Source organism: Chironomus tepperi, unplaced genomic scaffold (assembly GCF_022539635.2).
Source record: "Chironomus tepperi strain 1889 unplaced genomic scaffold, CSIRO-AGI_Ctep_v1 contig_354, whole genome shotgun sequence".
Lineage (NCBI taxonomy): Eukaryota > Metazoa > Arthropoda > Insecta > Diptera > Chironomidae > Chironomus > Chironomus tepperi.
This window is the reverse complement of record NW_027226476.1, coordinates 1,501,342-1,525,998: the sequence shown is the minus strand read 5'-3', so window position 1 is coordinate 1,525,998 and position 24,657 is coordinate 1,501,342. Positions and strand designations below refer to the sequence as shown.

Below are 24,657 nucleotides of genomic sequence, written 5' to 3'. Positions count from 1 at the left end.
GAAAAATTCTGAATTTCTAAAAATTTCCTGGATTCCTTAGATTAAATATAATTTTGTCACATTTTGAGCTTCATCCATATTGTTACTATTTGACTAACTTTGCTGATGACTTGTTGCTAATCTAGAGCTAGAATTTACTCGAAAATTTAAAAAAAAAAATTGAAATTCCTGTCCAAAAATTTCAAAATTTTTATTTTTAATCCAGAACATTTATCGTAATCCAGGATTAAAATTTAATCGAAGAAAGCTTTTTAAAAATGCCTTCCACATTGAAAATTCCAATACAAAACAATCATTTCCATACACATACTCAAGTAATTCAACAGCAATAAGCACATGCATTTTAATTTGGCGCATAAAATTTTATTAATTCATTTCCATGCTATATCCAAGTTTAATTCCTTAAAATCGATTCAACGCTACCAAGCAGCTATAATACAAAAATTCGTGAAAAGAATAAATTTATGTATGCACAGCAGTAGGGAAAAATGAAATTCCTTTGATAATTTGCACGATACTTGATTAGTTTAAGAGGCTTCATATCAAGGCGCACACAACATATTTATAGTACAGCATGCTTTATTCTTATCTCTAATATATGTTTAATTTATTTATTGCCCCTTTGATAATATATTATTGCTAAAAATCATCATGAAAATTCTATTAAGCACTACAGAGAGGAATGAAAATGAAATGAATGTTTAGGTACTTAATGAAATATTAATATTCATTTCATATCTCCTTTTTTGCTCAACGAAAAAAATGTAAATTTTATGTTGAATTCCTAATCACTCTGGGAACTTTTTCTTCTTCTTTCGCATGCCATGAATTCTTCTTTCGCTTCTAAAAATGTCTAATACATGACTGATTAACAAATCAAATATTTATTAAACGAAATATTCTTTTTTTTTTCGAGTTTTTATGACTCGACTTCCCATTTCTGAATAATTTTTATTGCTTTTTTATTTGTTTATTGTTTGATGCTTGAAGAATCTTAATTGGATGTGTAAATTACTGGATGTTGTCTGTTGTTTTCTAAGGGATACTCCAAGTACGCAGTAATAACGCATAATTATACTTCCTTAATTCCCCTAAAATGCCTCTAAAAATCTCAACATACAATTATTCCTTCATATTCTCACAATAATCCACTAACTCGTGAATAAATATTACCTTAATAGTCAATAAAAAGCGTACGAATCACAAGATTCGTACAATTAGCACATCAGTTCGTTGACATATTGTGTAAATAAATGGAAACAATTGTTCTACCTACCTTTTTTCAAGGAATTCAGAAGGGAATTTATTTTTCATTTTCTGACACGAACAACAACGAAGAAAAAAGTTTCTTTTGCAAAATTCTATGCTTTTTATGTTCATACATATGTAGATACATTAAAAACACATTTGTTCAAATACATGTCAAGTTTAATGATACATACTTGCAGAATTTATGATGTAAGAAAATTGAAGAAAGACAAAACTTTCGGTTGAATACATTTATGAATTCTATTATCAAGTTCCACTGGAAGTTCACAAATCTACATTTCAGTAATAAGAAATTAAAATGAGCTTATGCAATATTCACGTTTTATGATCACGTTTTTATGCCACAGAAATACTTTATATCCTCAGAAGATTGCTTGTTGAAACATTTTTAGGAAATTGATGGGGTTTATGTCCTATGCATAGAAATTGTTGCTGTCTGAAACATGTTTTAATATTTTTTTCGGAATTATTGATAACGCTTTCAACTCCATGTGCTTTGTTATCATCTTTTAAATTCACACGTAATCCCAAAATACTGTACTTATGCTGTGTATAGTCATTGTCGATGAGCGTTGACATTTCGCTGAAATAACGGACTTTTAAAATTCGAAAAATCTGATTCAACTTTGAATTTTAAATGAGCGTTAAATTTTTGAACTCCAAATTTTCCAATCTAATTTTAAATATTAAATGATCGTTAAATTTTTAAAATCATATTCCATCCAATGAAGTATTCAAATGCATTTTAATTTCATTTTTTCAATATAATTTTTATTTTTATTATTTATTTTCGTAATATAAATACTATCAATAGCATATTAGAATATTCCTTAATGATTCAAATCAGAAGAAAATCATATCTCTTAAAGCGGAAATACTTCTAGCTTTAACATTCTAGATACATGTCTTATACGACGGTTTTTGAGTTTGTAAAAATCGGAATGGTTACTTCTTTCTTTTATTTGTATGAATGTAAATGGGCTCTTATGGTAATGTGAAGCATAATGAGCCCATTCATTTCCTTTATTTTATGTTGTGGTTTTAAAAGAAACTAAACTTAAGATGATAAAGAAGAGAAATGTTGCAATTTGGTGAGGATAAAAAAATAATACTGCAGTATGTGCATCCATAAAGATTTTGAAGAGTTTTTAACGGAATTTTCAGATTTAAATTTTATATAAATTCAAATTTAAAAAATACGTTAAATCTTTTAAATTTCTTAATGGCAGACATAATTTGTTAATCTCTACTTTGTCCGAGGACATAAACTAGCCTTTGATATATATTTAACTGTCAAGTCGTAAAACTAAAACACAAAAATGCTTGTAAAATATAAATCTAAACTCAAAAACCGTCGATTATTTGAAGTTCATTACTCAATTTTCTTTAATTTACATATTTAAGTGTATTAAGTTTATAGGAAATCTTTTTCATTTTTTTTTTTCATTTTTCTTCTTTTGTTTCGAAAAAAAAAAATATTGACACGTTTAATTAATCTTTCATTTTCTTTAAATTCTTACCATTTAATCAATGCATTTGTCCTGACTAAAACTACAATAAATCTATAATCTAATGTTCAGTTCATGTGTAGTCAAAGGTTCTTAAAAGGGTAAAAATATTATTTTTTTTTCATCAATTTTACTCATTTTTTTGTTACATTAAAAGACTTTTTTGTAAATCAAAAATGTTTAGTACACACAGATTTCATCGGAGCCCTTCTAACGAACCCTTTTAAAAATGCGTATTAATTATTGTTATTATTACTAAATTACATCATTAATTCAACCTTATAGATAAGTATGTTCTTTAAAGTATCAGCTATTTACTTACATCACAATATTTAAAAAATATAATCAATAATTATTTTTATAATTATATTTAATATTAATGTCCTTATTTATGTGGAGCATTAGCAAATGGATTAATCGGATTAATCACAGTGACAGCAGCTGGATGTTGTGATGCCAATACTGCTGCTACAAAATTTTTTGCTATTTAAGTATTCAATTGTAAATTCATTAAATACAAATTTTATACTAACGATTTACGTAAGGTGCAGGATACATAGGATATACGCCCACATGAGTATGATGATGTGTATGAACGTGCCTGTGTGATGGAGAGAATAAACATACGTTTTGTTATTATTACATTTTACTTTTCAAGCATTAATAAAAATATGTCATAGCTTTCAGCACATTTCATTTCTTACTGGGAATTAATGTACATTTAGCTAGATGTCTGGATGATTTAGATTGTTTACAATGTAATAGAGTCATGAAAATTAATTTAAAACTATTTCTCAAATTGTAAACTGTTAAAAACTAAATTAAATTAATAACGGATTTTCCAGATTTGAAATTTTTCAACTTAACGAAAGTTCAATTCAATTTTTTGAACTCAAAAATTCCGTTAAATTCGATAAAAAAAATCAATAAGGAAGTCAAACTTTACACCGATTTAGCTCATAAATAAATCAAGACATGAATTTTTAATGAGAAACTTTTAAGCGGGAAAATGCTTTGTTTATAAACATTTGATACGTCATATTATCAGTTTATATCAATCATAAAATGATTGATTTAGACACAATCAACAGATTACCATGAAAAATAGATTAAATCATGACATAGAATACTAGAGCATTTTCATGTTCTGAATTGATATTTGACATTGAAATGATACTCGATAATATGAAAATGAAATGCGCGCTAAGCATCTTCAGTATATAAGCAACTAATAAGTTGTAATAAGAATAATGATAGTAATCATACCTTTGCGTTGAAGGAGAACTGTTTGTTCGACTTAAATTATTCGATGCATCAATACGATCATTCCGTTCATTAGATAATTTCGAAGCGTTCATTTGAGACATGTTGTTTGGATTGGGAATTGAGTGATTGCTTGGTGATGAATTAGTCCTATCATTATCATTATTTTTGCTATCATTTTGTTGATCGTGATTCTCATTCGTATCATCGCCATCATCATCAGCTGATTCAACTTGTGGACTTCTATTGATCTGTGGTCCATTTTGTCTACTATGCATGTCCTTGTCATTTTCCGAAATGTTATCATCGTTGTTGCTTTTCTCGTTAATATTTACATTATTTACATTTATACTATTATTACTATTACTTGAAGGTAATGAACTATTTCCAGCCATTGGATTATTTGATGTTAGATTTGGACTAGGTATTACCGATGGTGGCATTTTCGCATTGCTGCTTGTTGGACTTTTCAAATGATTTACTCGATCGTTAAGTTCGTGTATCTTATGAGTATTGTAATATTGAGATGCATGTTGTTGAAGTAAATCTAATGCTTTTGTATTTCTAGATAGATCTTCTGGCGTGGGAAATCGTGCCATTGGTAAATGATATGGAGTATTATATGGTGGAACAAGCATATTGCGGTAGATTGAATGTGAAGGATCAGGGAAAAATGGACTTCCTCCTGGACCAATATATGGTAAATAGTATTGATTTGTTGGAGGTGGCGGTGGTCCTTGAGTTTCCATCGTCGGTTTCTGTCCTTCATTCTTCACTTTAAAGCTTTCCTGCTTCTCCTGCTCATGCTTCATCTCTTTTTCTCTCGACAGACTACTCTTTGACGATAAACTCTTCTGATTAGGCTTTTGCATTTGTTGCGGGCTTGTTTGGAAATTCATTGGCTGAGATGCTGAATGTGATGGAAGGGATTGTTGCTGCTGCTGTTGCTGTTGTTGTTGCATGTGCTGCTGCTCTTCCTTTATTGATGAGATCGATGTTGCACTGGTGTTTAATCGTCTAAATCAAATTAAATTATTGAGTCAATACTCGATAAGTTTTTCATTAAGTATGCTTGAAACTCACCTGTGAATGTCCTCTTCACGCGACGATGGAAGATTCATTGGATGTCTTGAATATAAATTCGAATAAAAACTAGGATGTTGGTGCGGTGGAGGTTGTTGTTGCTGCTGTTGCTGCTGCTGCTGTTCTATTGGAGAAGGTGGCTCTGCCTTTATTTCCTTTCCACTCTCTAATTTTGTCGGTTTTGGTTGCATTCCCTAAATATTCAAATGATAATTTGTTCTAAGTATGATGAATAAGTTCATAAGTCAAGTATATTTACATGTCTCAAAGATTCAGCATTATACATTGTTTCCTTAGGATGTTCTTCTTTTATCGGACCTGAAAGATTCTTGACATCTTCTCCTCCGACATTCTGCATTCCAAAGGACGCTTCCATGTTGTAATGTTGCGGATAATTTCCTTGCATGAGACTGAAACAATTTGGAATATAACAAATTAGTTAACAATTTAGTATAATTTAGTAGAGTTAAGTGACTTACTTGTAAGGAAAATGCTGATGAATGACTTTTTGTGGCGGTGGCGGTGGCGCTGTATTGCTATTTGCTGTTTCTTGATTAGTTTTTCCTATATGTAATTTTCCAATTAAATCTAAAGGATTATGTTGCTCTCTAGGCTTGCCATATTCTCCATAGTTGATAACATTTGATATTGATTTGTTATTTTGATTATCTGGATTTTGTAAGAATGTTGGTGATGGATAAAATGACAAATTATTATAGCCTCCCATTATTAAACTATTTGTTTGCTGATCTGGAGTTATTTTTTGTAGCGGTGTCGGTTTCGATTTGTCTATAGAAAGTGAGAAAGATATACGTGAAGTAATGATATAGATTAGAGTGTGTTTACATAGCAGTTGATAAATTAATATTAATGATAGATAATGAACATACCAATCATGTGATTATCGATAGGTGCATTCGAGTCATCAGATATATCGCTATAAGCGGGACTTCGAACATTTTCAGAACGGTTTAACGAATGATCTTCTATGGTCGTTTCCGGACCTGGCGATTTCCTATTCTTCTGTTTCTTAGCACTAGGTACTTTACTTTGTGGATTTATTTGGAAGAAATTTAAGTTATTTGCTTGCATTGACGTATCACCTATGGAATCATTCGAGATTTGCTCAAAATCCGGATTCACTCCGAATTGTGATGCATTCTTATTACCTAATTAAATAATTAAAATGATTAGATTAAGGTTATTATATTTAAGGAATAATAATCAACTTACTTTTGTCTAAGTTCTCATTTGAAGGAGCCGGCTTAATTGTGGCGTCGACAACAGCTGGTTCCTCTTCTAATGCTGGCGTTTTACTGATTTCTTCCTTTATTGGCGACGTTATAAACGCTTTGGGTGGATTTAAAGTAGCTCCTTCATTTAACTGAAGAACAGATTTGATACTTAGTGGCTTTTCTGGCTGTGGCGGTGGCGTCTCGAGAGGATTTGTTTTATTATTAAGTGTTGTTGTTGTTGAGTCTGTTGCTTCCACGACTGGCGTTTTTTCATTAGAAGTACTCGAACTCGAATATTGGAAGGGAGAATCGGGTGGTTGAAGCGTCTCTTCTTCTGTATTTGTAATTGTGCCATGTGCGTGACTCTGATGGTATTTCAATCCATTCGCATGCTTGTACTTTTTGCTACAATCCTGTTCAGGACACTCAATAAGTACTGGAGAAACAGCACAAGGCGAAGTTGTATTTTTAGGTTTCTTTAGATTAGGTGTGTTACAAGCAGCCGTATTCAATGTACTATTTGCTATATTACTGCCTGATGAATTGCCATTTGATGCCGAAGGACTCTCATCCTTTGACTTTCTTCTCTTATCTGATTTGGGAACTAAAAAAGCGGTCGGAGAAGTAGATGGTGTTATGTTCGTAGGTGGTGCACCAATTGAACTATTTCTGGATGTCCTACCTTTTGATCCTCCGTTCCGTAGCTTACTATGAACCTACAAAGATAGTTTATAATTGTTAGTAATTGAATATTTTTATGCATTAGTGCGTTTAACTTACTGAGCTTCGTGTCTCTGTGAAATTTAATAATTCATTATTTGAAGTTGTACTATTCCGCGCTCTTTTCGACCGACCACTCTTTTGCATTCGTGATTCCAAATCTTCTGTTGGAGAATCACAAAATCTCGGTGGTGCCCAGTCATGTTTTGTGCAATCGATCAATGTACCAACATAAGTTTTTCCTCTCCATGTTACATTTACAGCCAAAACTCCACCTTCAGTTTCGTGCCAAACGATTCCTTCTAAAGTAACTGAAGTTCCTGGCTCGCAAGGTCCCAAACAATCAGGCTCTGTGATTGTGCCAATTGACGTTCCTACGCACACATCCACCATACTTTTTGGATCACATTTCGCTCGTTTTATAGGGGGTGATATTGTGCCTTTGTTATCCTCCTTACTCTCGGAAATGTTATGATACATTGTCGAGGCACCAGTCGATGGTGTAGATGAGTTTATTTGAGGCTTCATTGATTCCTTTTGCTTTATCATCACAGTATTCTACAAATTCAAATTTAAAGTTAATAAATACTATGTTTATAGTATGCTGGATTGAGTAACATACCTTAAGAGAGCCTGAAACAACTCCTGTTGGTTGCTTGTCATTGCTAATAAAATTAATAAACACAATTAGGATAATGAATAATGAAGAATCAATAGGGATGCTTACTTTATGCCTGTTGCATTATTTAAACGGTTATGCAGATCAACTGATGATTTAGTGCAACTAATTGGATCAGAAATGATAATTTCCTGACTTGAAGACGATTCTTGCTTATCTTTACTGTGAGTTTTTTCCTTAATCTAAATTGGAAATAAATTAATTGAAATTATAGATTGAATTAGACTGATAATGTTAATTATTTACCTTATCTTTCTTATGATTACTGCTTGTTCTCTTTCCACTACTACTCGATGGCGAAGCAGATACTACTAAATTACTAGGTTTTTCACAATTCTGATCTTCCGCATTGAGACTTCCATTTGATTCCGTTTTCACTATCTCATGCTTTGATTCAGAAGTTTTTCCCGTTTTGGTACGCTTTATTTTCATCTTCAATCCCTTATCAAGAGTTGCCTGACAAAAGTCATAAATGAGAATGTTTATATCCAGAAAGTTTGAAAAAAAATAATAAATTAAGTACCTGATGATCTATCGACATTTTCGATAAATTTTTATTTGCATTAGAATTATTTACTGAAGACATTTTTATTGAATCACTTTTAACTGTAATAAGATAATAAAATATAGAAAAATAGAAGAAATGAAGAAAAAAAAAGAAATAAAGTGTCAAAAATGTGAGATATGGGAAAGATTATGAATTTAAATGAATTTCATAGACACATAGATATTATGTATAACATGAATAAGAACCTTTTAAATTTTTTTTCAAAACTCCTTTTTCACTTTCTATACCCTCTTTTATATTTTTGCTAGCAGCTGCAGTTTTTTTATTATTTGTTACTGCTGGATCTAAAGGACTTATAAACGATGATTCTGTTTTAGAAGATTTCTCGATATCAGCATCTAAATCAATTATTAAATCACCAATTCCTAATGATGACACAAAGTAAAACAAAAAAAAAAGAATTAAGAACACATTACATATACACCAAAAAAGTAATAAAAGAAAATTAAGGAATAACATAAGCGAAAGTGGGATAGAGCAAAAAAAAAACGGAGAGAAAAAGAAAGAGATAGAGACAGAGCGAGGGAGAGAAAAAGAAAGAAATAGAGAGAGAAAGAGAGAGGGGTATAAAGTTGTAAAGTAATTAATTACCAATATCCCACTCGTTATCTTCGTATTCAAAATTTGTATCTCTTGGATCAGATTGATTAATTTTTTGATTTGATTGTTGTGCACTTGAGTTTTTATTAATATTATGATTTCCAACGACCACCTATAAAAATCATACATATAGTATTTCATTTTTCGACACTAATGACACTTTTTAGTGGATGGATGGATGGATGGGAAAAAAAAGATTTTGTCTCATACCTCAGATTGGTGGCTATTTTCTGCCTTTAAATTGCTTATTGAATCCATGCAGAAGACAAAAACCTGCCAACAACAGGTTCAGTAAAAGACTTATTTATCAATGGAGATGCAATGTTACACACAGAGGAATCCTGATCAATTGAAATTGTGGCAAAAATCGGCCACTTATTGGGGCCAAAGGCCGCAAATTTCATTTTAAAGCAATCTGAAATTATATGATTCCATATAGTTCAATAGATTCGATTAAATATTATTAAATCAAGTTTTATTATTAATTCACACTCGACTCGATTTTTCCACTCTTAGTCAGTCTCATATACGGTACATATATATGTTCTCTCTATAAGTAGCTATATCGGCCATTTTAACTGATTTATATTACAGGAAAAATCCTGTTAAACAATAACTTTTTCTTAATTAAATTCTTCCTTACATTTCTATAGAATATTAAAAGTCAAGTCACTCATGAATAGTTCTCAAGCCACTCTTTATAAAACCGAATTTTCAGAAAATTTATTCTTCAAAACACCAATTTATCACAAATACATTCACAGTATACACACACAACTTTATGATGGAAAATTCTTTTGTTAATTTTTCACTTTTTCTCGCACAATTTTTCCATCTTTCTCATCGCATTCTATCAAAACTAATTCCTTATGTTGTAATGAACAATTGTCTATTATTATTTTGATCTTATTATTCGCTTTTTTAACGTTTTTAATTAAAGTTTCTTCGATTGTTTTATTATACACATATTTTTTTCTCTCCAATCTGCTAGCTTCTTCCCCCAATTGCTCAGCCGTCCCGTGCTGATCGATTCATTTGAAATTCTCATAACCGTTATTTTATGCTTTTTATGCTTAATGTTTTATTATAGTTTCACCATGTTTCTATGATTGCTTTGTTAAATTGATCTACCTAAAAGTTCATCTTGTGATAATTTTTAAATTCAGAATTTCAGTTCATTTTGGCTTTGGTCTTAAGCCTTAGTTGTGAACAGAATTTTATGTAAAATTGGTAGATCTGGATATTTTATTGACTAGATAGCATATACATGGTGAAATTCATACGAAATATGTTTGTGCTTTAAAAATGTTTGGAACAATCGATCACAATTATACAAATTAAGGATATTACAAATTTAACGAAAGTGTCTAACCTCTGTGCTGCTATACATAGCTAACCAGGTTCCAAATTTGAGATACCAGATTTTAATTCAACGTTAAAATTAATTAAGCATCATTACGCTTACTTACCATTAAGTCATCAATAATTTGTCTGGAAGTTTGGAAGAACGCACACATAAACTATGAATCTGGTGTGAATAGCATGTATGCTATTACCGTTTATACGGATTCTCAGAGAATTTCAAACATTAGTTCAAAAAGTTTTGAAAATATGCTAAACTGTCAACGTTATTTTAAATTTCAAATTTTCGTTAAATATATTTTCCATAGATGTCGCTACTTTAATTTCCTACACCTTAATATCTTTAATTTTATTAATGTCGTTAATTTTTTTTTTTAAAATAAAGAAATCACTGAGTGACTGATTTTTTGAAGTTCTGTTAAATGAATTATGGAAGGTAGGAAGTAGGGAATTATAATATTCATAATATCGCGAAACTATTACTTTGACCCTTAAACTAAAAATCGGCAGCAAAAATAGATCTAGGTACTCAGAATTATTAGCGACTAAATTTACTTAGGGGTAACAAAATTCAAACCCACCCTCCTAAGTTCGTTACGTAACAAGTAAACGGCTCCTATGACATTTTTCTAAGACCTGAAGGATATGCTTGGGAATATAGAGTTTCAATTGCCATTTAAATCTTTCCTATCATTTCGATAGAATGTATTGTATCACCTAGATTAACCATAACGTTACAAACCTTAAGCTCCACTAACTTTTCAACGATCTGATCACACATATTCAGCATGTCAAGTTATGATATTCTAATGTTGACCTCCCATCGTCATTTTTCCGTTGATCTTAATGGGTTCCAAAAAAATCAGAATGAATGTTTGCAAAAGCGGAAGAGTCGACAAGGATGCAATTTTTTACAAAGTCTTGTTGGGTAGTCTGGCAAATATTTTTGTTAAATGTGTCTGGAGACAGTAAGAAAGAAAAAAAAAAGTTCTCAAATAGCGAAAAGAAACAAACAGACAGATAAAGTGATGATAACAGTTTACCAGACTTGTGGAATTTGACTCGCAAAGTGCATGGCACATAAATACTTACGAAAAAGGAATTGAAGAAGAAAAATTGTTTTACAATCGGAAGTTATAGACAAAAGAAAGAACTTTAAGAACAATAAAACAATTTTTTACTTACCATGATTACACATTCTGTAAAGTGTTTTGGAATGTAACAAACAGGTAATTGCATATATATGCCATGCCGGATGAAAGAATGAATTTACAGAAAGAAGGCAAGAAGAAAAAGATTTTTTTCAATCTTTCAGTAAGAGATAATTATCAATATTTGTCGGATGGACATGAAAAAGGAGACTTAACAAAAAAGATGTGTTATTAACGTGAAAATGGGTAGTTTTTAACTAGTAACAAAAATTCCATTTTTACTTATTGGGTGTGGAAAAAGATAAAACAAATATTTAACTAGGAAAGTGATCCATTAAATCCTCAATTCCTTTAATATTGCTTTATTTGAGGTGGATTGTCAATGACGTCCTTAAGAACTTGGGATTCTAGGACCTCCCATGTCATCCACAACTAGCAATAATAAGGATCCAAAGGATGCAGTATATTCTGACAAGATGCGATGAGTAGGAGGCACTGTGATTTCGATCACTTGAATCTATTGGACAACTCCTTGAGATTTGCATATTGCTTGTCTTCAGTGAGTCCAAGTGACTCAGTGGTGAATTGGTTTATTACTTTGGAACACAATTATTGCCATACCGACCCAATGATCATGGGTTCGAGACTCGATAGGAGAAAAGAATTCATGTCATTTTTCGAATCATATGAAGTAAACGCTTGGCTGACATCCCTCACTCCAGGTAATAATCTCATCACAGAAGTAACCATACATCTCCGACAACCCCCTCCTTACCCTATCATTATCTAAAATTGAGGCAATATAATGGACGTCATTTATGAACAACCCCCTCAAGGAAGAACAAAAAACTCCTTACATCGGTTCTCGATTAATTCATAAAAATAACGCAAAGCCTCAAATCGCGAAAAAAAAATTAAATTCATGCATAAGTAAACACAAAGGAGAGGGTAAAGAAGCAAAAAGTTGCAAAAAGATCAGAGCGGCTCTTTTGTTTTGGCGATATCATTTAATGGGTGGTCAAACGTTAAAGTAAATTTAAGATGACAAAATAACATGATAATATGTGAAAGGAAGAAAGAGATTGAGAGGCTAAAAGAGAGTTAAGGAAATGGGGAGGCAGACACAAACAAGTAATATTAATATGGCCTGTGTGCGCTTTTATATTAAATCCACTTACATTGAAATAAAAATGTAAAATATGCATGATATTAGCATCGAAAGGAACAGCAGCCGAAAGAGATAAAACGCAAGACTGAAAATGAATTTGCATAAAATCTGAATTTAAATCGTAGCATTTCAACAATTCGAATGTATTTTGTATACATACTTACTTAAACGATTTCAATATTATTATTTTTTGTTCTCTTACTTTACTTGCTCTCATGTGGAGTTTATAAGCTGTCATAAAAATCTCGACTTATCGCTATTATTTCGCGATTTTTTTTTATTATTCATTTATTTAATCACTTGAGGGCTTATCAGGCTATAATCTTTAGTTTATTGGGAATTTAGATTAATTTTGTCCAGTCGTGGGCAACTTGCGTGCCGCGGCACATTAGTGGGATGCCAAAAATGTTTGGAAATGTCATGAACCATAAGTCGTATGCCATTTCGGTCGAAGCTTCTCACCAAGTTGTGCCGTAGAAATAAAAGGTTGTCCACCACTGGCTTAGTCGAAGAAAACAAATAAGGCATTCATTTTGACACAAATTTAATGATAAACCTCGATTGAAACCACACACAGCATACGATTCATGGTATCCAATAGAGTGCCGCAGAACACATGTTGCCCACCACTAAATTAAGGTATCGCAAATATTACATAGAACTTGTCGAAATCCACATAATTAAAATTTTATTGATCGTAAATATTTCAATTACCTGTCGTTACACTTTACTTCTCCCTGCTAATTCCTTTTCCTGAGAATTTCAACGCTTGCATCGCATTACTCATACGATTCGATAACAATTTGTAATGACATTTTAAATGGAACTAATTACTGTTCACGCTTCATTTGTGATTAAAGAAACAATTTCAAAAATTCATTATTTACATATTATGAGTCATAAATTTTGTGTAAATTCCAGAAAGTAGGCTTTGAAATTGTTTTACCTAAGAAAAAATTAGTTTAAAATTATCAATTTTCGTTTGAAAGAAGTTTATCAATGCAGAAGTACTTTTATGATAAATCATGTGGAAAATTCGATACATGACATTCTTCAGAAGCACACCATAGGACGACACTCATAATCTAATATTTTGTCCTTTGAATCTTACTACTGTTTTGTGCATTTTGCAATCAATAGATGGATTATTGTGACAAAAAATTAATACCATTGTCGGTGAGTCTTCTTCAAAGTGCTTAATGTAATTGCATATTCTTGTTCACTTTGTCGGAATTTCCTTCATTTTCTAGTTCTATTATTATCTATGTGTGTATTGCATTCACATATGCTTAACTAAAGGTATTACTTTTTTCACTACACTCTGATGATTTCTTGTGTGACAATTTTGGTACTTTAGGCTTGAATAATTCTTGCAGATGCTGTAGGAAGCTACAAATAATCAAATTAAAGAAGTTTCTCAATGTGAGGACTTGGGCGTCGACATTCAAGATTACTTGGTGCTATTTGTTCCTTAAAATCATTCCAAAAAGTTTCTCAAGCTACACAAGAAATAAAATTAATTACCGACCGACTAAAAAATCGTTTCATGGGGTTGTGATCGAAACTAGAATGTTAAAAACCGCATGATTTCAGTGGCGCCGAGCATTCAATTTTGGTTTTTTTTGGAGAACTTCTTGCAGGCCATTTCACAAATGAAATTTGAGGATTTTAAGCAGTTTGAAGGTAGGAAGATTTTATTACGATTCCAAACATAATTTATGTGTTTTAAAATATTTTATTTATTTACCTTTAACTAATCACTAAACCTCGATATCATTCTGGTTGTAAGGATGTTTGTAAACATATGTAAACGATTCATAAAATTAAGCAGGAACTTGATTGATATAGATGTAGTTTTTATATTTTTTGTGATAATGATCAATCACTTTTAATTAGATTGCTTTATACTAGCAGCGGCAACATTACAAAAGATATGCTGAACGGTAGTTAAAGTAGCAAGTTAGTAAATGTTATTTTATAATTGCGATACAATGGAGATTAAAGGCATTTGAATGAAATTTCCTCTCGTACACTTCATCTATTATTCGTCTTTTCTGTAAATCTGTTTTCAAGTTCCAGATCTTGTTTTGTCACCACACAATTCAATATACTATTATGTTAGTTAGCTGTATAAGTTATAAGTGGCATGTGAATGTCGGCAATGTATTCTTTCTTGTTATGTTTTTTTTTGCTATACACTTGTGTCACATTTAAGGATAAAAGAAAAAAAAATATTTTTTCAAAGCCACTCAATGGAGACATTCCTCTTTCAGTAAGGAATTAGATACCTACACAAAAAAATTCCCATGGATACATCAAAGAGACTTGATTTTTTATTTATTGAGATCAAAAGATCCTTATCGATATTAGATTTGATAGTTTTGACCTCTACTAAACCGATATTCTCAATGATTTCATATGTGATATAAAAATAAGAAGCAGACTCAAATTGGAAACAAATGACATAGAATGAAATATGATACATGGCGCCCGAAACATAGTGGCACTTTTTTTCTCAAGATACTCCAAAAGACTCAAATTGGCCGCGTCACGCCCTAACGACTATTAGCTGTATATATTTTGAAGATGTTTGTCACAGAAATTAAGGGAGGATGCATGAATGACAATAACGACGATATTTAAACAAAAACATGAACAAAAAATCACATGATATGCTGTCATTATAAATTGCTTTCTTTATTGAGCATTCAAAATGAATTTTTTAAACAGACAAGTCTTATTGTCATCACTTATGACGTCCTATGTATATAAACATATACGCTAAATTTATAAAAGATGAAGATTTATGCAATTCACAGAAGTAGATTTAATATTTAAGCATGTTTTGTTGTTTCTTTACTGCATTTGATGATTTCAAACTGTCAGATTTCTCAAAGCCATATCTCCGGGCGCCAGAAAATAAAAAAAAATCTGCAATTCATTTATTCTTTCGTTGAAATTGATATCACATTAAGTATATTCAGAAGCCGCATGAATTTCTTTTCATATATGAAAATGTGTGCTCATCATGCAATCCACAGAATGAAATAATATTGTGCAATAAGAAGAAAAAATTATGTTAGAAAAAATGCTATCAAGTGCCGTCTTGTACCGTTCATTTTATGTGTAGAGCCGACTAATAATCTGATTTATGATCTACTTCATAATAAACTTATGAACAAATTGTAGCTTGTTTTGAGTTGTTGCTTCATTCAAATGTTGGTTTTAGAAAAATTATAAATTCGCATGATAAATTATTAGAAGACAGAACTGACAGAATTGTAGCAGTGGAAAACAGCTGTGGTTCAAGTGTCGGCTAATCAACTAACAACCAGGTTCGATTCTAGAGCTTCTTCACTGTTCTATTCATATTATCTTTAAGACTCACGAGTTGTTGCTAGAGACATTGTATTGGTATATGCTGGGCTGTGTGATTCTTGTATAAAGTTTCGGAACATGTCAAACTGTCTTTGTCAAGTCATTATCTAAGCTTAGATATCTGGTTCTCAAACTGGAAGCCGTGAGAGTTTCTTCCTTGCCTCCTGTTTTCTAAGTTAAAGTTTTTATCTAGTCGGTCGAAGATGGCTCGGTGGTGCAGTCGTTTCGTACTTCAGGATTTAATCATTGCTTATTGATCACAGAGCTATCGTGAGTTCGAAACTCAGGATGGCAAATTTTTCATATGCTCTTTTTCGAATCATGTGCGATAGAAATGCGGTTCACATCCTCCCTTTGTAGTCCACTACTAATTTTCCAGATCTATAAACTGAAGGTCTAAGTCTGAGTGCGGTGGTTTGGCGAATCTTCACTTGATTAGCTGCCATTAGCCTTAAAACGATCATAATGCGAAGCTATGGATCTTTCAGATCTGAATATGTAGCTAAAGTATAGAAATTAATCTTTTAATTTCGTCTATTAATGTGCTAGGCATGCTTTCTTATATAAAGGCGCTGCTCTTTTGATTTCACAGTTCAATGATTTTACATTTATTTGCTAAAAATACAAACCTCTTGACAAAGTTGCCTCAACAATATCAAATTTCCTTTAAACCTTCCGTCTTAAAGCTTGCTTCTGATATTTTTTATCATCATTTTAGTCTTCTGGATATTAAAATTTCCGTATTGCCGATATCAAAAGAAATAAAAATACATAAGAGGAAAATTTTCCATCGCCATTTTTCCAAATTGAAGAGAAAATACCGAGAGAGATAAATATTTTAATGAAGGCGTGTTTCTCACTCGACGATTCTCTCAGTGCAATAACTGAATTAATTATATTCAATTCTCTCCGCTTGACCAATGATGGTTGGTAACTCAATGCAATGCTGAAAAGAGAATAACTTGTTTTAACCGCATAACCGCACGCTTTTAAATTAAACAACTTGACGATGTTGCTTGCTTGTATCAAGTTTCAATTTTTCATTAAATTGTACCTTAATCCTCATTCAGACATACAATTTTGCAAGAAATTATCTTAGATAAAAAATGAGGAATAGATTACACCATGTGGAGATGCTTAAAGAAAGATCACTTGAAGTTTTTGTTCTTGTATGAATGAAATTTGGAATGAGGTAAATTTGTATAGGATATACAGAAACTTGATTAATGATGAAGAAATAGTTTCCCATTATATACTCAAATACTTCAATACTTCATTCATAAAAGCGGATATTGGAGCTATTTAGTAGTTTCATTCATGGGCAAATTTGAAAAATTAGCAAAATGGGATCTTTTGAATGTTAGGTATTGGTCTGGGAAAGGGGCAAGACATCCCTCCCTCTGTCTAGTTTGTATACAATCTTCTAGAATTGTCCATGGAAATCTTAATGAATTCATTCTAGTAGCTTAAGAACTATCTGAAATTATACCATTACCTAACATCCAAACCATCCCTTTATAGCTGTAATTTATCGAAAATTGGCAACATAGCAGACTGGGAAAATTTGTAATTTTGTACAAACTCAATGACTTGATTAATTTTTAAATCTTATTGATAAGTTATCTCAATTTTACATGAATGAACGGTGTACTTTACTATGGGAATATCCTTCGTCGCTTATCTGATAAGAAGTAATTATAAATATCGCAATCAATGATGTTTACCCGTTCACATTTATTTTGTACTTTACAGCTTAAAGATGAAATTGTTTGTGCTACTGTTGATTGTTTGTGCCACGTCAGCATTTGCTGAAAATTCAGAACCAGAAATTGATTGGTCAAGTGTTAAGACCATTCAAGAGTATTCGTGGTTTTGGAAAAATAAGCCCGCACTTATTAAACCAGCTCAGCAAATTTTGAATGGAAAGCGTGCTAGAATTGTTAATGGAAACATTGCAAAGTATGGCTTGATATTTTTTGAAAGTGAAACTAAAAAGTGACATTAAATCTGTTGTATTTTAGCCCACACCAATTTCCTTATCAAGCTGGACTTCTCTTCAACTTCGCTGGCGGCACTGCACTTTGCGGTTTGTGACTTACTAGTGTCTTAGTAATGTGTAGCTTAATAATACTTATTATTTTGCAGGTGGAGCTCTCATTCATGCAAGAAATGTACTCACAGCAGGTATGGCTAGCTTGCAATAAAATCTATGCTCAATATTCATATCCAACAATTTTTAATTGAAATAGCTCACTGCGTTGATGAAGCATCAGGTGGAACTGTTATCTTGGGTGCACACTTCATTCGTCAAGTTGAAACAACTCAACAAAGAAGAACCTTAACAAGAGACCACATCAGACTTCATCCATTATGGACTCCATCCCTAATTCAAAATGATATTGCAGTTTTGCATCTTCCAACAGCAGTTACACCAAACAACGCAGGTACAGTTCGAAATATTGAGTTTTGTTTGGAATAAGTGAATTCAATAATCTCTTCCATAAACAGTCGCAGTTATTCATTTGCCATTAAATAACAACGAACAGTTTGCTAATGCAGCAGCTACAGTAAGTTTACAATTAGTGATAAATGTGCTGGTATTAAGTAATTCTTTTATTTCACATATATAGGTCAGTGGATGGGGAGTATTTGATGATACTATCGGAACATCATCAGACGTTTTGAGATTCTACAGAGGAACAATCTTACCACAAACTAATTGCGCCTTGAGATTCCCCGGCGTCATTCAACCAAGTAACATTTGCTTATCAGGATTGAACAATGGTGGTGCATGTTCAGGTATGACTTATTTCTTTGAGAAAATTAGGAAGTACTTGCAAGGAGTTAGTATTAAGCTAATGTTCAGCTTAATGATCTGGTTAATTGGGTATGATGTCCATAAAAAATGGAATAACCCATTAAATTGGATCTAACTTGCGACGACGCTTCCAATATTTTTAAAAAAACATTGATATTAATTATTTCCGTTCCTATCTTTCCAATACGTCATAAATAATCAGGTGACTCAGGTTAGTAATCATATTACTGATAAGATAATCTGTGATAATAAACGATTGTTATTTCCCTAAAGGTGGTCCATTAACAACAAGCGTTAACGGTGTTCATACTCACATTGGTGTTGTTAGCTTTGGATTAGCTCTTGGTTGTGAATTGTAAGTGCAAGAATGTTCCTTTCTATATTTGATTTGAAAATGATGAACAAAATTTATTTTTCATTAGACTTTGGCCTTCTGTATTCGCACGTACATCCTTCTACATTGAATGGATCCGAGAGAACCAAATTCATTAAAAAAAATAATTGATAATTTAGGAAAAATTCCATTCCTGGATGCTAAGGTGCTAAATAAAAAAGGATTTTTCCATTTTAAAAATTTGTTTATATTTTTATATCATGGCAACGCTTTATATCCAACAAAAAAATAAGCATTCCTTTCAGTATTTGGTGTTAAAAGTCACACATTCAAGTCCATGAATGTATTTTGTTATTATAAATGTGCTTAATTTATTTTATACAAATACATCTTGAGGGGAAATAGAATGACTATGGCCATATTGGGAACTTTAAAGTTAATTCCAGTTAATTCATTCATCGTGTAATGAAAAGTAACTTAAAAACAATTTTATATTTTTCTCAAATGTAAGTGTTCTATGAGTGAGAATAGCAACAACAGAAACATATAATTTAGACGTGATTATTTGTTTTACACTTTCATTACCCATCAGCCAATTATCTTTTCTATTTCCTGAGCACATAAAATCACAATAATTTATCATTTAAAATCAAATATATTGGAATGCTAAAGATGTTTTCTGTGCCTATCTATCCTCTATAAGGTCGATAAAATTCCCAATACAAGCCTAATCACATACATTATCATCTTTTTTAATAACTTCTCGTTATAGTCAATTCGATCAATTCAAAACCTTTCAGCTATCAATTTTATTCATTCTTACTTTTGTTCCATCGTTCCTTGTTTTAGTTGAAGAAAGAGGAATAAAGATAAATTTATATATATATAGATATAAAATCACCAGGTTCCACCGAAAATGGAAACATATTTCTCATTTTGACGCTATTGCATTGTAGGTATAAATATGTGTATATACTGTAAAGTGGCATGTCTATTTGTTTTAACAAGATTTTCTTAAAGTTAATAATATTTAATGATTTTCAAATGTCTAAAACAACAACATTTCTGTAGAGCGTCCCGCAATATATTAGATAGAAGTAAAAAGAGGTAACAAATAGAGAAATGGGAATTATAGAAAAGATTTAAAAGATGAGAATTATTAATGCTCAACGGCGTCAGTCATTTTCAAGACTTTGTTTTGTTTCTCACCGATTAGATCCAATACATAAGCATAGATTCGTTACCGGTGATAAAAATTTTTATTTATTTGTAATAACGATGAAGTTGATGATCACTTGAATTTTGGCTAATAGCCGAATGATTTACAAGTAGATTTCAAGGCGGGAGGTCTTGTTGATGTCGATAGTCTTCTTCTTCTCTAGATTCACTATGAAAGGGGATGCTTTACTCTATTTTCCCACGATTGCGCATTTAATGGCCAATTTAAATTATTTCTCTACTATTCCTTAAGAAAACGCATAAAATTCCTGACTCGATGGCTAATTATAGCCATACAACATTCATGCAAAAATATTTACAATAATTAAATAGATTTCACGCAAAATGAATATCAATGGAATTAAATTCCATATTCTGCTCATTACGATTGACATTTTTACGCACATGGCTGCAATGCATTCTCTTATATTGATTTTGGTAGGCATTAAATTTAATTAAACATCACTAAATTTAACATTATGGTCTTCAACAGAGTGTGGATATCTCAAAATTTTCGACATTCGAGTTCGAACTTTGACTTCTTTTAAAAATTGAAAAATAACGGTCAAAAAAATTTTGAAAATTAACGGTCAAAAAAAATTTGAAAAAAATAACGGTCATTTTTGGGACAGCCACACTCTGGACTTTAATAGCACAATAACACATAGAGTGTATAATTTAAATACTTTACATGAATCGATATTTTTGTGTGCTGATTTTTATGAACATAAATTTCAGAACAAAAGAGAAAGGAAAAGAATTTTCAGCATTCTTTGAGCTTCTTTCGCATTTTGGTCTGCCTGAATTTTCAAACTCGTATAGAATAGGCGCCACTTGGTCATTATTAACGATAGAATGAATTATTGCGAGGTTTTTTGTTTTTAGCAAACGAAAAGAGAAAGAAAGAAAGCTACTAATTTTAATGCTATCTCCTGTATAGTTATAGACAGATCTTTATAGTTATTAAAAAGATATGAATAAGGAAAACTGATATATGACTAAAAAGTCATTAGATGTGACACATTAAAATGAGTTTTTAATATTTACCCATACCTACAATGTATTATTTCAACTAAATACGAAACATGATACGTTTATGTCTACATGAATAGTTGCTACTTAGAATTCCTTTACGTATACGAATGATAAAATAACAAATTTTAAAAAATGTCCATAAAAAACGATTTCATGTTTATGATAATCATGTGAATCTCACATTTTTCGTCTAACTATCGTCGTCGTCCGATATTTTTTAAGGGGAACGATGATGGCTAATTTAAATAAACGTAATTAATTATTGAGACCCAAACTGATGATTCCTCATAATCTTGAAACTTTATTCCAAGAATCACAGCATTTTATTTTACGATCAGAATGAGACATACTGGTTGAATTAATTCAACGCTTCTTCTTTCTGTCTTCTTATAAAGAACATGCATAGAGTGTGTGTCGTTCTAATCATAAGGGATCGATATGCATGACGTCCAACATTGAGTTATGTCTTTAGAAATTATTCATGTATGGAAATTTCATGACTTGCCCGATCAACATACATTGATATATTGTCGATGCTGTGGCTGTATGTAGAACTAAGTTGCATTCAGTTGACAGTGGCTTTAAAAAAGATGCAATCCGTGATGTAATTAAACTCTCCGGTTAGCTATTATCTAGACAGCATTTGAGCATGTGCTGATCGGGTTAGAGAAAGAGAAGCACGAATTAATTCGATTGGAACAGATACAAATGTTGCCACCACGTCGCCGTAATGTCATTTTGTTGAGAACGGAATGACTGCCACATTTGAATGTGTCATTGGACGTCACTTGTAGACAAGCAAAAATTGTTATAGATTTACAGCTTAAAATACACTTTGAAATATTTATAAGCAGTCCGTACTTATCATAATCATCACGGTAATCAAACACGAGCTTATCTTACCAAAAAATTTGCCCTAATCTCGTTGATGTCTGCACATATCTCAGCCGATCAAATACAAACGATTTGTCAAAGAAAAGGAAAGAAAAGAAAAAGAATAAAATTACAACAGCCGCTGGGGCAGGTAGTCTTTCCCATTATTTTATTCTTATGCTCATGACATTGAGTATCAATTCAATATAAATATATATTGAATTCATGTATAATGTAAAATCACTTGCTGTGAATTTATGTCCATCTACACTAACCGATGTCGCTTGGCTGCTTTTTACAATAAATAATTTATATACATGCCTCAAATATCAATTTTCACATTAACAAGTCTTTAAATAATCGTGAGTTTCTTTTCAGTAAATTTCAGGATTTAAAAATTATGAGCCAAGCCCCACTATCGCGTCTTTATGATCGCACAAATAGGGGCGGCATAAATTGCCTTTGAAGTACGTATAATGTGTCAAAGACATGAAACTTGATTATGATTATGAAATATCAACGAGTAAAATAGTATAAGTACAAAATGGCAGGGCAAGTAGTCAGTAAGTTGGTGAACATGCTTGATTCATTTATTACATTAATTGACTTGAAATGAATATTTATTTTACTGATAAGGTTAAAAGCTACAGACATTAATTATTGCTGGTCGATTCAAATCAAGAAGTTGTTTGAAATGCATGCTGCATTATAGCTATGATTATTGACTAACAAATTTCACTATTTTAACTAACTAATTAAGTTTCGCTGCCAAATGCCATATTTATCTTTTCATTAATAAATATATATGCACGAAAGGAGGTAAAAAGAGGATTTGAATAAATGAGATTTCCAAAAACTAAAACAAGATTCTCATTAGATGCGAACGTTATCTTTGATTTTAATTTTTGATGCTCGTGGTCACATTTTTGTTTTTACTTCATTTAGGTTGATTTTTATTTGTATGTATTTATGGGTCGTTTGGATATGATGTAGCACTAAAATTATTTGCTATATGTTCTGGTGGAGACAACGTTGATTGGAAACATACTAAGGAGTCGTTCACTTATTACGTTCTCTTTTTAGGGTAGACGGAGGTGAGGTCTTCGATGTTGTAACAGCTTAAACAAAAAGAACGTTTCCTAATACCTTAGAATCATCTTGGCCAGTGGTAAACAACCTTTCTTGTACTTAAGTATAAGCTGGAGGTTATATAAGGTATCGCGGTATAAGGTTGCCATCTATTATCGTCCTAAAAAGCAGTCAATGCAGCTTGGTTAGTGTCGTGTCAATAAGGCTCAAATTACATACTTAATCTGTCTTTACACCAAACACCACCTTACTAGTGTGTCCATAATTTAAGAAGCACTGTCTAGAGCAGTGGTGTACAACATGTGTGACGAGGGACTATGCCATGAACCATGCACGGGTTCAATCGAGGTATATCAGCATGATGTGTCGTGAAAAATAATAGATCATTAAGTTAGGTTTCTTTTTAATTGAGAGGGGGGAGGGGGTGTCAAATAATTGCAATCATGTTAACAGCTCCCCCTAATATCCTAACGACTCCTCAAAACAACAACTGTTTTGTTGTATTTTTAATCCATGTTTGAGTATTGCTAAGTAAAGAAGAAAAAAAAACAACAAAAAAGTCAAGAGAGATATATAAAAAAATTTGTTAAAACAATAAGACATAGTGGTTGAACGTAGAATGAAAGAGGAAAAATTTTTAGAAAGAGACTGGCGCCCGCCTGATGAGAATCGAATTCTGGACATTCGGGAAAGCGGCGATGGAAATACTTCTTGTGGCGAATAGAAACTTCTTTATTAAGCTACATAAACTATAAAGGAATTTATTCATTTATCTCTGTCTGATTAAGACTCAAAAAAAAAAAGTTTATTTTGTGCAGTTTTGGATTTCCATTAAGCAAAAACAAACAAACTTGAAAAAGTAATAATCACTGCACAAGATTTAAAAAGGGCGAGAGAAGACCCACATGGAATACAATGCGAATAAATTTGTTGAAAAGTGATGTGAAAATTACACCTTTCCGATTTCTCTTATATCCATCAAAGTGTACCCAATTTCTTTTCTTTTTGGGATATGGTTAATCTACGTGCATGTCTACATATATGTACAATCATGGATTTAAGAAAAACAAACAGTTTGACTTATTGAGATGGATTTTTTTTTGGCTTTACTTTTGAAAATTTCCTGAGTAGAGGTACAGAAAGGAACATGAAAATAACAGTAATTATCCAATATATTATATCATCACATTTTGGATACCTTAAGGTTATAAATTGGTTTCTATTTCATTTCTTTCTCTTGTTTTACGCAAAAAATTTCGTGTATTTTATTAAGGCAGAGGAAATAAAATTAAATTGTCAAACAATA

At 31.7% G+C, this 24,657-nt stretch overlaps 2 protein-coding genes across 3 annotated transcripts; one reads left to right on the top strand and one right to left on the bottom strand.

Moving 5' to 3' along the window:
• Positions 1–2,047: 2,047 nt before the first annotated feature.
• LOC139094388 (zinc finger protein 609-like) lies at positions 2,048–9,918 on the bottom strand. 2 transcript variants are annotated; one of them, XM_070645428.1, is made up of 17 exons: positions 9,136–9,918; positions 8,917–9,037; positions 8,511–8,690; positions 8,281–8,363; positions 8,004–8,213; positions 7,806–7,939; positions 7,701–7,743; positions 7,139–7,636; positions 7,041–7,074; positions 6,357–6,962; positions 6,014–6,292; positions 5,603–5,912; positions 5,383–5,533; positions 5,124–5,317; positions 4,044–5,057; positions 3,311–3,378; positions 2,048–3,245 (listed from the first exon to the last, which is right to left on the bottom strand). In XM_070645428.1, exons 1-17 carry the CDS (start codon positions 9,181–9,183, stop codon positions 3,163–3,165), a joined length of 4,056 nt encoding a protein of 1,351 aa, XP_070501529.1. In that variant the 5' UTR covers positions 9,184–9,918; the 3' UTR covers positions 2,048–3,162. The 2 variants fall into 2 exon arrangements, with proteins under 2 accessions (XP_070501529.1, XP_070501528.1); XM_070645427.1 differs by having other exon boundaries at positions 2,049–3,245; positions 6,357–7,074; positions 9,136–9,340; positions 9,569–9,918.
• Positions 9,919–17,716: 7,798 nt separating this feature from the next.
• Positions 17,717–19,376, top strand: LOC139094503 (brachyurin-like). Its single transcript, XM_070645547.1, has 9 exons — positions 17,717–17,943; positions 18,006–18,070; positions 18,130–18,168; positions 18,234–18,428; positions 18,493–18,551; positions 18,615–18,783; positions 19,005–19,013; positions 19,076–19,157; positions 19,225–19,376. Exons 1-9 carry the CDS (start codon positions 17,744–17,746, stop codon positions 19,292–19,294), a joined length of 888 nt encoding a protein of 295 aa, XP_070501648.1. The 5' UTR covers positions 17,717–17,743; the 3' UTR covers positions 19,295–19,376.
• The last annotated feature ends 5,281 nt before the right edge of the window (positions 19,377–24,657 follow it).

Excerpts from the sequence above, each read along its gene's own strand:
- LOC139094388 (XM_070645427.1), bottom strand. The coding sequence starts at position 9,183 with ATGGATTCAATAAGCAATTTAAAGGCAGAAAATAGCCACCAATCTGAG. Across the intron at positions 8,691-8,916 it reads AGATAACGAGTGGGATATTG|GAATTGGTGATTTAATAATT; the intron begins GTAATTAATTAC and ends TGTCATCATTAG. Across the intron at positions 7,637-7,700 it reads TTGTTTCAGGCTCTCTTAAG|AATACTGTGATGATAAAGCA; the intron begins GTATGTTACTCA and ends TTGAATTTGTAG.
- LOC139094503 (XM_070645547.1), top strand. The coding sequence starts at position 17,744 with ATGAAATTGTTTGTGCTACTGTTGATTGTTTGTGCCACGTCAGCATTT. Across the intron at positions 18,071-18,129 it reads TGGCGGCACTGCACTTTGCG|GTGGAGCTCTCATTCATGCA; the intron begins GTTTGTGACTTA and ends ATTATTTTGCAG. Across the intron at positions 18,552-18,614 it reads TTGCTAATGCAGCAGCTACA|GTCAGTGGATGGGGAGTATT; the intron begins GTAAGTTTACAA and ends TCACATATATAG.